The 14,298-nt window shown below is 39.7% G+C and overlaps 1 protein-coding gene across 1 annotated transcript in view; it reads left to right on the top strand.

Annotated features, from left to right (window-relative positions):
- Positions 1 to 10,579: 10,579 nt before the first annotated feature.
- Positions 10,580 to 14,298, top strand: part of LOC122751580 (cytochrome b-245 heavy chain) — a 52,660-nt gene continuing 48,941 nt past the window's right edge. The window contains exons 1-2 of the mRNA XM_043998682.1: positions 10,580 to 10,687; positions 13,639 to 13,734. Coding sequence (XP_043854617.1) covers positions 10,643 to 10,687; positions 13,639 to 13,734 — 141 coding nt within the window. The 5' untranslated portion in view covers positions 10,580 to 10,642. The remainder of the gene's footprint in view (positions 10,688 to 13,638; positions 13,735 to 14,298) is intronic.

Raw genomic sequence — 14,298 nt, 5'->3', positions numbered from 1 at the left:
TTATATGGCGATGCCTATCTCTGTTCTAGCTTTTAGGGAACTTATCTGGGGTTTCTAATATATTGCTACTTATAAATTAGAGTCTATTGCACCAGTTTGAGACATTAAGCATTTATTAAAGCATATTAAATATTAGTAAAGAGAGGGCACGTTCCTTACAATTAGAATTCAGAAGCCCTATATACCTAGATAGAAAAGAGAGAGAGAGCAAGGGCTCTATAGCTGCCTCCTCCAGTATTCCAGGCCAAGAGAGTGTAAGCTCCCTGTGGTCTAGAGGAGAGGCAGCCATACACATTGCTCAAAGCTAATTGGCTAGCATCATTCAAATCTATTGGTTTATTGGACTTAAGGGTGGTCCATATTAAAATGAGCAGTATATGCTGAGGTCAGAGTCCAGAGGACAGACCCTCTGAGAGGAAAGGCTTTCAGGTAGGTATGGTTTTAATCTCTATTGTTTCTATTCAGAGTCTATTGACCCTGGGCTGGCCTTAAAAGAGGTCAGGAAAGGCTCCCTTGAGTGGGGAGGGGCCCTGTGGGTCCCCCAGAACTCCATTATTTACTCACACTTGAGAACTGGGGAATTTGCATATTTGAGTTTCTAATAGATTCGTACTCCCAAGTGCAGAGAAAAAAGTTGTGACTTCCTCAATTTTTTCTCACTTTCTCTGACTCTTCAGGACAGCTTTGGTGTAGCCTTTTTTTTAAAGCTCTTGAACCTCTCTTTGACCTTTCTGAGGTCCCTGAAAGCTATGGGATCTAATTCCTTCAGTCTCCAATCATCCCTTTGTACACAGTGTCCTATTTTAAGTTTTTCTTGTCCATTACTGGGTCCTCGCCTCAATTACTTCCCTTATAAGAGAAACTTCTAGCTTGGACCCTTTTTCACCCCAAAAGAGATCCTACTGGGAGCTCTGCCTGTTAACAGGGACTAGGAGAATAGTACCTGTCCCTTTCTATCACTGCAGGGACTACATGAACCAGCAAATGAGTCCTGCCATTATAATCATCATTGCGTACACAGTTACATCAGCCAGCTCAGCCTATCCAACATATTGCATGTGTCTATAGTGTGATTCTCTGGCAGGCCCAGGGGACCCGGGACACCTACCACTCTCACAGCTTTTATAACTCATCCTTTTGTAGAGATATGCAGAAACCCCATTCTAGGCTATTTCTGGCTGCATCTGCATAGAAAGAGGCCAGGAATGTGACCTAAGCAGATAGCAGAAATCATGCTATTCTTGTCTCCTGGGTTTGGCTTGCCCCTGTGCCTTTTCCCTACATATTTATCTATGTAGAAGAATGGCAAAGACTTGAATTTGAAAACTTGGTAAACCTTAAACCTCAGAGCCATTTGGAACTTATTGAACAAATCTAACAATAACCACCTTTCTCTGGAAACAGAGGTTTGTGATGTTATACTCTGTCCCTCTCACTTAGGAGCCTCTTAGCTCTGGACCCAGGCATGTAGGTAGGCCAGTTGCAGTGCTGAAGGGAAGCTTGACTTCTAATAGGTGAGGCCTTTTCTCACTTTCTTTCATTCTTTACATCCCTACTCTGGAGTCCTAAGTTTATTATGGTTTGTGTCTAGGGTCTCTCCAAATGAAGAAAGTAGGAAGCTACTGAATTTACAATCTGAGGCAGGTATAGTAGAGTTCACTCCATCCAACAGAAACGCCCGACACAAAACCTCACAAGCAAACTCACATTGGCAGTGACTCAACTACTATATTCCTATCCAGGAAGGTTTATACATCAAATTACCAAGACAACGATTTGCAGGATGGTTAAATCAGAATTTCCCCTTAGCTCTACGCTGTCCAAACAACTACCTCTAGGTTAATTTCTTTTGGCAATCTAGGTCAAGGATGCTGTTCCCCATCCACTGATTGCCATCTTCTCTAATACAGAAACTTCCCTCATCACCTAGTTCTGACTCTGGGTCCCAGGCTTTTGTACATAATGGATTCACAAGATTGCCTCTGAGACTAAATGAGGCCATCTTAATATTTCTGTCGACCACGCATGCTCAGAGAAGAAAATATGAACTAGAAAATGCAATTAAGGGGCTCTGAGATCCAGCCTCAGTCTTGTTTTAATCCACTTAGGTGCATTAGCTGTTATGTACAAATCATCATCCCTGCTGCAGTTGGGAAGAAGGTGAGCTACTCATTCCCTACATCTCATGGGAAAGCCAGGGAGAGAAAACTATTTACCAAAGGTTCCAGAGGCAAAAAGCAAGAGAATCAAAACCTTCTCTCCTTCTTAAATTGATGCAACCCCTTCCTGGCACCATTATCACTAATCCCACTAATAATTAAATTGCTCTGTCATTTCAAACTGCCTGAGTCCTTCAACACTAAGCCAGCATGTCAGTTTGTCAGTCAAAAAGCATTTATTAAGGACTCCATATGTGCTAAACCCTGGGAATACAAAGAAGAGGGGGAAAATACGGTTTCTTCCCTCTAGGAACTCATATGCTACTGGGGAAGACAATGTACAAAATAAAGAAATAAAAATTGTATATGCAAGAAAATGGAAGATAATCCACAGATAGGCCTGGAAATCTCTTGCTAAGTAGATGAGAAGCCTCAGTGGCCAAGAAGACTCTAAGGTAGAAAGGCAGGTGAACCCAAGAGAAGGCTTCTTGCTTATTCCCAGGCAAGAGAGTCTGCCTTTTTAGAAAGAGTGAGACAAAACCTTTGGGATTAAAAGAACCTAGCAGCATCCACTCCTTCCTGGAAGACATAGCCAAGGATGTTTTTTTTCTTTTTTCAGGGCAATGAGGGTTAAATGACCTACCTAGGGTCACACAGCTAGTGTCATGTGCCTGATGCTGGATTTGAACTCAGATCCTCCTGAATCCAGGGCCAGTGCTTTATCCACTGCACCACCTAACTGCCCACCCCCTCCCCCCCCCCAATTAACTGAGGATTTTAACAGAGCAGAAAGTTTGAGACTATGGGCCCAGAAGATTATCATCAGGTGGAGATATTCCTTGCTCCCTCAGTCTTTGCTACTGAAACTATTCATCTCCTTAGCAGGAGATTTTTTAGTTCTCTCTACAGATTATCTTCCAGTTTCTTGTATGTACAGTTTTTTGCACATTGTCTTCTCCATTAGCATGTGAGCCCCTTCAGGGCAGAAACCGTGTTTTTCTCCTTCTCTGTACTCCCAGTGCTTAGCACAAATCAAGTTCTTAATAAATGCTTTTTGACTGACTGACATGCTGGCTGTGAGATTTAAAATTGGATATTAGATCATAAATCTACCCTACTTAACCTTTCCCTTAATTTATCTCCCAGACTAGTAAATGGAAGAAGCTTCTGGTTTTCTAGATAGACCATTTATTGTATGGTAGTCACAAGGTGATGTTGATAAGAAGGATAGGAAAGTAGAAACACAATACAAATCGTCTTAAGTCTAAGCTTAGTCTATATTCCGTATAAAACTCACCAAAAGAGAAGGCCACCTTTGGGGAGAGAGAGACTGTCTGTGCAGCGCAGTCAGGAGACCAGCAGAGCAGGAAAATACTCCCACTTCCGTTCTCTCCTTGCCTTTTAAGCTCGCACCCTGGAAGTGGAGTGCTAGCAGGCAGTCTGATGTGCGCAGCAGGCGGACTGGCGTGCGTAGCTCATGCCGTTGGTCTCCTCCCCGAAAGGGTGGTCCTTAAAAAAAAAAAAAAAACTGGCGTCTTTCAGTTATCCTAACCGACTGTTAAAAAACTTTCATATTTTTTTTTACCACATGACTTAGTGTTGAATGTTCAGGTGAGCAGTATTTGGACAAATGTGAAGTAAGCTAAAACAGAGAAATAGCTAGGGAAGACTTGCACATTTGACTGAGCAGCATCCAACAGCAACCCCGAGACAAACATGAGGTGAGCCCCTGAAGGCGAAGCACAATGGCATCACTAGGCAATATGTGTAATCTTGTAGCATCTGACTCCTAGAGTTGCCCCTCCCTGAATGTCCCTTGGTGAGTGCTTTATTTGGCCTCATGGCTTGGGTTAGTGCAAAGACTGGGGTCTGAGAATTCATAGGAAATTGGTACTTGGGAAGCTGACATAACAAAGAGCTTTATTATTATATGGCCCATCAAACAGGCAAAGAAAAAAAAAGAAAGGACACATACGATATTGCAATATTGACTGAGTTTCATTCCTATGGATGCAAGAAACTCACCCAGTATGAAAAGAAAGAAAAGTATTGGGGAAAGAGCATGCTCAAAGTTGGGGTTCAGAAAAGGAAGTTATATACCCTAAAAATGGTCTTGGTGAAGAATAAGTAAACGATGCCAAATTGGGGGAGGGATTCCTAATCAGACTCAGATGTGGTTGAGAAGTTCTTGGGGGTCACTTATCAATACTTATTTTCAGCAAGGCTCTCATAGGGGGAGTTCTTTTATCGAGACCAGAAACTGGGAGAGGGTCTGAGTAGAACTGGGGTGGAGGGCCGGCGAGTATGACTCCTGCAGATGGTCCGGTGTTTAATGTAGTCAAAAACTACTTTACACAGGGTTAACATAGGCCAGAACAGTGGACAAGTACAGCCTCATCTTTCCTTGCCTGTATGCTATATGGGCATTAGGACCATTTAGCTTAAGTGACTCCCTATCATTATATCTGTAAAAATCAGACAATAAACAAATTACAATGATCACAGTCATACATGTTCCCCCTCACCATGTATTATATCCATACTCATTTACCCACCACATATGTTCCCTGACCATACATGTTCCCTTCATATGTCTCTCCATATGGACTCCCTGCCTATATATATATATATATATATATTCTTCTAACTGATCCTATGTGCATTTTTAGAAGAACAAATCCCAGTTTTGTGATGAAAATATAGTGTCGTGCCTCCCTTATACTATTTCATTAAGTTCTTTGCTTTTTATATTCAGATGACTATCAAAGTTAACCCAAAGCATATCCACATAATATTTTGAGTCTGGGGTAGCTGTACATTGGGGGACACATACCCCAAAGGGAGTTGCATGGAGTTGCCTCCTGCTGCTACATTTTCTCCTATATATAAAATTATGTAACCTGATAAGGGTCACAGGCTTCAGTCATTAGCTCAAGACAAGAGAGTCTGATCATTTTTGTTTCCTGGCAGGTGAGATTCTATTGTGGGTGTCTCACCAACAGAGCACTTCAAATCTCACTTTTACTTGAAACTGGGAGGGAATTGAATAGGACAGTTAACCTATCATGAAACAAAGAAACCAAGGGAGGCAAATAATAAGCACCCTATCACCAGATGCACTTGGGCTCTAAGTTAGAGAAAGGAAAAGACGTGGTCAAGGGAGTTTCACTGAAAAACTGTGAATGCAGTTCTCTACCTATGTGGTATACCAAATATAGTGTGGGAGGGTATGATGATATTCAAGTCATTGATAAAGGACAATAGTTGAAGTACCCATAAAATTCATCAGCCTTACATTATGACAATTCGTGGTATCTCAGCTGTGATCACCCAAAGGTAATCCTTGCTCAGAAATCTGTCTGAAGGTATAGATGAATTACAACTAAGGACAGCAAGACTCTAGAACAAACTGTACCAGATTAAGATAGAGGTAACCAGGTGCTCATCCACTGGGGAATGGCTGAACAAATTATGATATAGGAATGTAATGGAATATTATCATGTCATAAAAATGACGAAAGGAATGGTTTCATAAAAACCTGGGAAGACTTGTATGAAATGAACAGGATCAGAAGAATAATTTATACAGCATTATAAAGGAAAACAGCTTTGAAAGATTTAAGAACTCAGAGACGCAATCACTTAGCAAACCAATGATGAAACATGCCTCCCATTTCCTGCAAGAGAGGTGAAGGACCCAAGGTACAGAATGAGGCATATATTTTTGGATTTGGCAAATGGGCAAAAAATGTTTATTTGTTTGTTTGTTTTGCTCGACTCTGCATGTGTATTTAAAAGATAATATTTTTTATTTTTTTTTTAAATGGAGATGATTTGGAGAAGGAAGAAAGAAGCTAATGAAAATGTTGACAAAAAAGGAAAGAAATAATGAAAGAAAGAAAAAGAGAAGGAGGGAGGGAGGGGGGGAAGAAGGAAGGAAGGAAGAAAGAGGGGCATTGAAGTATTTTTTTAAATGCCCAGAAGAAGACTGAAGAATTTTCTGAGGGAAGCAAAGAAGAAATAAGCATTTATTAAGTACTTCCTATTTACTAGGCACTGTACTAAGAAGGGGTAACAAAAATATAAGCATAAAAGAAAAATAGTCCCTGATCTCAAGGAACTTAGATTCTAAAAAAACCCAAAAAACTACAGCCGAGCAGGAAAGTAAGAAGTTGAATTTTATATATTACATATATACATACACATACACATACATGTACAAACACACATACACATACACATAGACATATGTGTATACATATACATACACATATACATATATATTATACCTATACATACACATGTGTGTCAAAGGGAGAACCATGTAGAGGGACATGTTTTGCTTGAACATTGGAGAGCGGCCTTGCTGATATTAAGCTGAAGGCACCAAGAGAATTGAGTATGATAACTAGAGCAAGAACAGGGAATGAGTGTCAAGTTCTTTGATCAGACGTGCTGGGCAGGACATTTTCTTTCCTCACTCTAAAGAGTTGGTGCTATTTTGTCAAGAACACTGGTGTCAACCAACCCCGGGAGGGGGTGGGGGGGGTGGGGGTTGTTATCCCGAGTCAGCTACAAATCCCTGTAACTAATGAATACGATTACCAAAAGTAAAATTTTTGAAATATAATTTCAAGGTCTGAAAATGCCATTCAAATCTTTTTGCTTTCACTTGCTTTCATTTTCTAAGAAATGGCATAACCATTGAGTATAACATAAGAATGGAATTTTACTGACTCAGTCGGTTCCCCTTTTATTAACTTAGGTGATTCCCTTTACTTTCCATTGATACTTTCTTTCTGAAAAGGAAGGGAACAGCTAGACCAAGATCCACCACCTTCTCCAAGAGCTTTCCTTTAACTGTGAGATCCTGTCTCCCCTTTAGGAACAGAGTTACCCAACAGCCAGCAGGACAAAGTTCACTGTCTTAATACTTTGCCCCTCCCTCAACAATTCCTCATATCCCTACAAAGTGTCATATAGAGCCTTGAAACTGCTTTTTAGTCATTGCAATGATACTTCCACTCGCAAGGGTGTCAGGGAGTTACCTTTGGTTCCACCTCTTTGCAGTTTGTCCCCCCTGTTAACTCTCAGGTGGAGAGATATTGGAACCTTCCATACATGCACAGCCATAGGAGTTAACTCGGCTCAGGGGAAGTTGCCTCAGTCTGCTGGGCTGAATTTGGCAATGATAGATAGTCTTGGGGAGTTGAAAATAAAACTGAGAAAGACAGATGTGTAAGGGGGAAAGAGGGAGCGCCGCTTCCTGTTGTCTCTCTAACCACTTCCTAAATGTTTTGGTGGGGGAGGGGGGTGGAATTTCCAAATGGCACCTCAAACTATGCAGTGTCTTCAAGTGGCGATTGGTGATGGGCCTTGATTTTGTGTTCATCAGTGAATGGCCTTATTCATAAGGATGATAGGGACTAAAAATGAGATTTAAATGATATAGGTGATTAAGGTGAGGAAATTCCAACTACCAATGTAAGCTGGTACCTTCTCTCTTAATGCATAGTCTTAGAAGGCTCCCTAGAGCAGAGGAGCAACTGTCTGCATGTGGCCCACAAAACTCTCTGGTGGGGTCTGAAGCAGATTAAAACACAATTCAGAAATATTTAACAAAGTAAATAAAAATACAATAAAACATAGGTAACATTTTAAAAACTAAGTCAACATGTAGAAGCAGGGATATTTATTTAGGGATTGTTATTGTACGATCTTGTCTGACTCTTGTGACCCCATGGACCATAGCACACCAATTCTGTCCATGGGGCTTTCTTAGCAAAGGTACTGAAGTGGTTTGCCATTTCCTTCTCCAGTGGATTAAGGCAAATGGTGGTTAAATGACTTACCCAGGGTCACACAGCTAGTGAATGTCTGAGGTTGGATTTGAATTCAGGTCTTTCTGACTCCAGACCTAGAGCTTGATCTACTGAGCCACCTGACTGGCTCTATTTTAAGATTTTGTTGTTGTTGTTCAATTGTTCAGTCATGTCTGATTCTTCATAACCCCATGGACCATAGTGCTCCAGGCTCCTCTATCCTCCACTATCTCTCAAAATCTGTCCAAACTCATGTTCATTGTTTCCATGATACTATCTACCCATCTTATCTTCTGCTGTCCCCTTTTCCTTTTGCCTTCAATCTTTCCCAACATCAGAGTCTTTCCCAATGAATCTCCTCTTCTTATGTAGCCAAAGTATTTAAGCTTCAGCTTCAGTGTTTCATTTAGAGATTAGTGGTACCCATTTCTATTTGAGTTTGTCATCACTGGTGTAGAGAATTATGAGGTTAAGTGACTTGCCCAGAGTCACACAGCCAGTCTATGTCAGAGGCAGGATTGGAACTCAGGCTTTCCTAGCTTAAAGATCAGCTCTCTCAGATAGAATGAGCAGAATTATACTGGGAAGATAATAGTCCCACTGGACTTTGACCTAGTCATACCATATTAAGAGAACTGTGTTCTCATTTGGGAATCACACATTAGGAAGGATAGTGATAAATAGAAGAGCATTCAGAGGATGGCAACTAGGATGGGGAAGAACCTCCAGATCATGATATAGAATGACCAGTTGGCCTGAAGAAGATTAAATTTAAGTGGAACATGATAGTTATCTTCAAATATTTGAAGAGCTCTTGTATATTATAGGGGCAACTAGGTGGCTTAATGGATAGAGCTCTGGGCTTGGAATCAAGAAAACTCATCTTCATGAGTTCAAATCAAGGCTCAGACACTTATTAGTTCTGTGATCCTGAGCAAGTCATTTCACCCTGCTTACCTTGGTTTCCTCATCTTTAAAATGAGCTGGAGAAGGAAATGGCAAACCAAGAAAATCCCCAAATGAGGTCACAGAGAGTTGGATATGTGTTATCTAAATTATTTGGCTAGACTGTGGTTTATAAAATTATTTGCTACTTATACATTAACGGCTATGACACCCATTTTGACAGTAAGCATTTATTATTAGTATTATAATATTATATATTAGTAAAGAATTGGTCAAGTGGCAGTTACCACAAGCAGGAGAAAAGCCCCAGAAGACCCATGCTGTCTCTCAGAGAGACAGCACATGTTCTCAAGGTCTATGCACCTACATACCCCTAAGCTGGGGAACAAGCAGCAAGGGCAAAAGAAAGTGACCCTAGTGTGCTCAAAAATTTCATCCCCCTTAGATAGAGGCGAGTCACCATGCATTGATCTAAGCTAATTGGCCTCATTCGGTTCCATTGACTGACATGACTTAAGAGGTGGTCCAGAGAGGGTAAATTCCAACCTTTAGGTGTTTCTTCCCCTATCTAAACAAGAGAAGCGATCTGCATTTCTTTCACTCACCTGGGTTCATCCCAGGCAGGACTGAATTAAACTTTCTGGGGTGAGGGGGAGAGTGCAGCTAAACTAATGTCTGGGTTTCTCTTAGAAATTCATTATTGGTGGCAGCTAGGTGGCACAGTGGATAAAGAACTGGCACTGGATTCAGGAATACCAGAGTTCAAATCTGGCCTCGGACACTTGGCACTTACTAGCTTTGTGACCCTGGGCAAGTCACTTAACCCCCATTGCCACACACACACACACACACACACACAGAAATCTATTATTATATAATTATTTTATCACAGACACAACTGAAATTAATAAACTGTATGGAAGAAAAGGCTAAATTTATTCTGCTTGATGTCAGAGAGCATAACCAATCTTTGGAAAATTCATGAACAAATTTTGGTTTTTGATATAATGAAAAACTTCCTAAGTCAAAGCTGTGCAAAAGTAGAATGGGAAGACCTTGAAGTCTTTGAGCAAAGGCCTGTTCCTTAGAAATGTTGTAGAAGTGATTCTTGCTCTAGTATAGGTTGACCTAATTGGAGGTCAATTGCTGAGGCTCTGAAAGGCCTTGATGTTGTGATATTCCTCACCCCTGATCCCTCTTAGCACTTAAATCTACACCTAAAAGGAAAAAGTCTGATTCCCAGGACCAGCAATTTGTCAAACACCCTTCTTGAGTCTACTTAGCTTCCTCCATCTCAGCAACTGCAAGAGTTAAAGCAACAGTTACTTTATCTGTTTAATGTGGGTTTTTTGCTGGTCCTATAGGGAGGACAGGTATCCTTGAGCACTTTCCAGATGCTAGTTAAGGATAAATTAATAAAAAAGCCCTTGGTGCATAAAATGTCCATGACTGTGAGGAATAGTCACATTTTCAAATTCAAACAATGCTTCTCAATTCAAGAAAATAATTCTGTTATATCCCTTTTAATATTACAACATTTTAAAAAATCCACACATTTAAAAAAAAGTCTCTGTGGTTTAAACATTTAAAGTGAGGAGAGAAATAATCCTTCTTTATTGACCAATGGTTACCTAACTTCTGAGAGTAGAAAAGGAAATAGATTTCTCACCAGCGTTACTGTTTTCACTTCCTCATGGGAAAAGGGGACATAGTACAGAAGAAAGGGTGCATTCAGAGCATTCATCTAAAGCAGTCATGGGTAACTGGGCAGTGAACGAGGGGCTCTCCATCTTTGTCATTGTGAGTACAAAATGAAATGTTAAGTTTTATTTGTTTCTGTTCTTTCTGGAAAATAAAAAGAGCAAAGGGTTCGACCACTTCTTCCCACTCTCAACATTTTCATTAGAACTCATTTAATTTGCTTTATCAGTAAATGTCTATTAAAATCCCATTTCCATCATTGACATCATTTCATGGAAATAATGGAATGAGGGACAAGGGTAATTTTTGCCTATTTTCAAAAATGTCTTTAAGTCATTTGAGTGGTTAAATTAATGGACACTTCATGGTGGAAGAAAGCTATATTTCATGCTAATGAATCCAGGTTCCAGGTTTTGATGCTTTTTAAAATAGTGTCTCTATTCCTATTCATAATGTGTTTATATTCTTATATATGTACTTATATTAAAAATGGCTAATTAAAATGTTCCTATGATCTTCCAAAGCAATGGAACTCTCATTAATTAGAATTTTGTTTTTCATATGAATCTCTACTAAAACATTCAGCCTGGCTTCTTCTCCCTCTCACCCTTCCCTCCACCCCCCCCTTTTTTTTTTTTGCTTTACTTTAAGTCATAAGCAGAGGTAATCTATGATCATCTGGTCCAAATAAATTAGCCAGGCTGAAAAATTCTCTTACTTTCTGAATACATGGATAATAATAACTGAAATTTATGTAGGCTTGCAAAGCATGTGGGAGGTAGGATTTGAACCTAAGCCTTTCTGACTCCAAGTCTAATACTCAAGCCACCATGCCAAGCTGCCAAGGGAATTTCTATAAACCAAAGATTTCCTATTCTACTGTTTTATTGATTCTTAAATAGAAAGAATTTTTTCTGCACTTTATAAAATCTGAAAATAATCAACCATACCTTTTAAATTATATTTATGATGCCAATTAAAAAAAAAGATAGCTTCACATAAAAAGTAGAGGCTAGCATTTGGGATGCTTTGTAAACCAAATAGACAAAATAGAATTTCTATTGGATAAAAGCAGGTAAAAAAGATTTGCTGAGAGCTTGGAACTACAACCTTTGACTCTCCCATGCTACGGAATAGCCTTGACTATGAGTCTATGAGTTACTTTCATATTGACCACTTTGAGAAGAAATCCAGGCTTCCTCCTAATCATTCTCCCCAAAGTGGCATCCCATCCAAATGACTTAAAGACCCGAGATGGAATGTACAGTAACAGGTTTTAAAAGAAAAAAAATTGGCAACATGAGAAAAACAGAAGTAACTTAAATACTTTTTTTAAAATTGTAAAGACAGGTTTTTTATAGCATTTTGACTTTAATGGCCTTTTCGTCTTTTATGGCTTTTTATAGTCTTGCTGGCTTAAAGGCAGAGCAGAGCAGGTCTGTGCCAACCACAGCTGTGTGTAAGCAGCTGAAGGAACCTGAAACAAAGCCCCATCCTCCCACCCCATCAAGTGTCCCCTTTAGGCTGGGTTGGTTCTGGGCTGACCTATATCCTGACCCAGTAGACCTTGTCTATTTTTATCTCAGGACTAGTTGCCATTCCCTTTCCCACTGAGAGCGCCAGGGACTGTTCATGCTCTCTACATCTCCTATTCAAAAAGTAAATGCGGCACATGGGAAAAGCCTATGGGACCTTGAGAGAGAAGATGAAACAACTTCTCTTTCTTTTCTCTCTTCTTTTCTTCAGGAGCTGCTTGAGCCAAACTCCATTCTCTCTAGTATAAGATTTGTCCCTACATAAGAGAATAGCCATAGAGCGGCATTTTTTTTTAAAAAAAAAATCACTCAATTTTAAAAGTTTTCATTTGAATATTTACCTATGGTCAGAGCCTAGAAGAAAGAAGGAAAGGGGAGTAAATTAGAAAAAAAATAGTAATAAGGGAAGTTGGGGGCAGCTAGGTGGTGCAGTGGATAAAGCACTAGCCCTGGATTCAGGAGGACCTGAGTTCAAATCAGGCCTCAGACACTTGACATTTACTAGCTGTGTGACCCTGGGCAAGTCACTTAACCCCAATTGCCCCCCCCCAAAAGAGAGATATGGGTGCCTTTGATAGTTAAAGAGAAAGAAAAGAAATATAAAGAAGAGGACAAGAAGGAGGAAGAGAAAAATGAGAAGGAAGAGATGGCTTACCTTCATGTAATGCTTTTATTTTTGTTGCTCAGTCACATCAGTCATGTCTGACTCTTTGTTTACCCATTTGGTATTTTCTTGGCAAAGATACTGGAGTGGTTTGCCATTTCCTTCTTCAGTTCATTTTACAGAAGAGGAAGCTGAATCAAACAGGGTTAATTGACTTGCCCAGGGTCACATAGCTAGTGAGTGTCTGAGGCCATACTTGAACTCAGAGAGATATCTTCCTGACTCCAAGTATGCCACTCTATCCACTGGGCCATCTAGCTGCCCCTATGTAGTGCTTTAGAATTTACAAAATATTTTGCATTTTATTTTTATCTTCAGAACAACCCTATAAAATAGGTAGTACAAGTTTGAGTAATCCTAACTAATAGATAGGAAAGAACAAAAGAAAAAGGCATTGTGTTAAGCATTTTACAAATATTATCTCATTTGATCTTTCAACAACTCTGAGAAGTAGCTACTATTTTTATCCCCATTCACAGTTGAGGAAATTGAGGCAAATAGAGGTTAAGTGACTTGCCCACAGTTATCCCCCTAGTGTCTGAGATAGGGTTTGAACCTTAGTCAGGTTTTCCTCATCCTAGGCCCTCTATCCACTAAGGAAATTAAGGCCAAAATTAAACCAAAATCCTTAGAAAAGGGTTTTTCCTAAGAATGAATGTACCATGTTTTAGTAATCTTGTTGGTACGGTTCCAGGGGTGAGCTGCCTTAGCTGCCCGTCCCTGGGGTGCCTGGGGATCTTGATCTGAGGTCAACAGGTAATGGTCTTAAGTGGAAGGAACATTCTTCATGGTATCTACCTACTGTAATATGCATGAGGACATTGCTTTACAAGATACTCTCTTCTGTGCAGTTGGTGTGGCTGGGATTAAATGTCTTTCTCTTTGTGACCTACTACCGAGTTTATGATCTTCCGGATAAATTTTATTACACTCGCAAGCTTCTTGGGGTAAGTGTAAAGACTTCCTGTATTCAAAGTACACATGTTATATTCACTGCTTAATATTCTTTCTGATTTTTCCTTAACCATTTTCTTCTACCCTGGGAAATGAAATGTTTTAATATAGGAGTTCTTAGCATTTTTTTACATCAAGGACCCTTTTGGTAGTCTCATGAAGCCTATGGACCCCTCCTCAAAATAATGTTTTTAAATACACAACATAAAATGCAAAATAATAAAAAAGGAAACCAATTATATTTAAATTAAATTATCAAAAAACATTTTTTTTAAGGATTCCAGGTCAAGAATCCCTCTTGGAAAGGCTTTCTTGTTTCCTAAAAGAAACAGTTACATAACTTAGCAAAAAGTAATTGCCAAATTCTTTGAATAATAATGATGAATTTGATGATGATATGAAAACAAGAATAAATTTTATTATTTTATTATTCTTGGCATAGTACTAGATTCCTTTGGGTGTTGGGCATGGGTGAGCCTGAAAAAAAGCTTACCTTTAGTGTTCCCCGTTTTGTTGTCACCTTCCCTTTCAGTCCCCTCCCTCCCCCTTTTCCTTCC

This window comes from Dromiciops gliroides, chromosome 3 (assembly GCF_019393635.1).
Source record: "Dromiciops gliroides isolate mDroGli1 chromosome 3, mDroGli1.pri, whole genome shotgun sequence".
Taxonomy (NCBI): Eukaryota; Metazoa; Chordata; class Mammalia; order Microbiotheria; family Microbiotheriidae; genus Dromiciops; species Dromiciops gliroides.
This window is presented reverse-complemented; position numbering and strand designations above follow the sequence as displayed.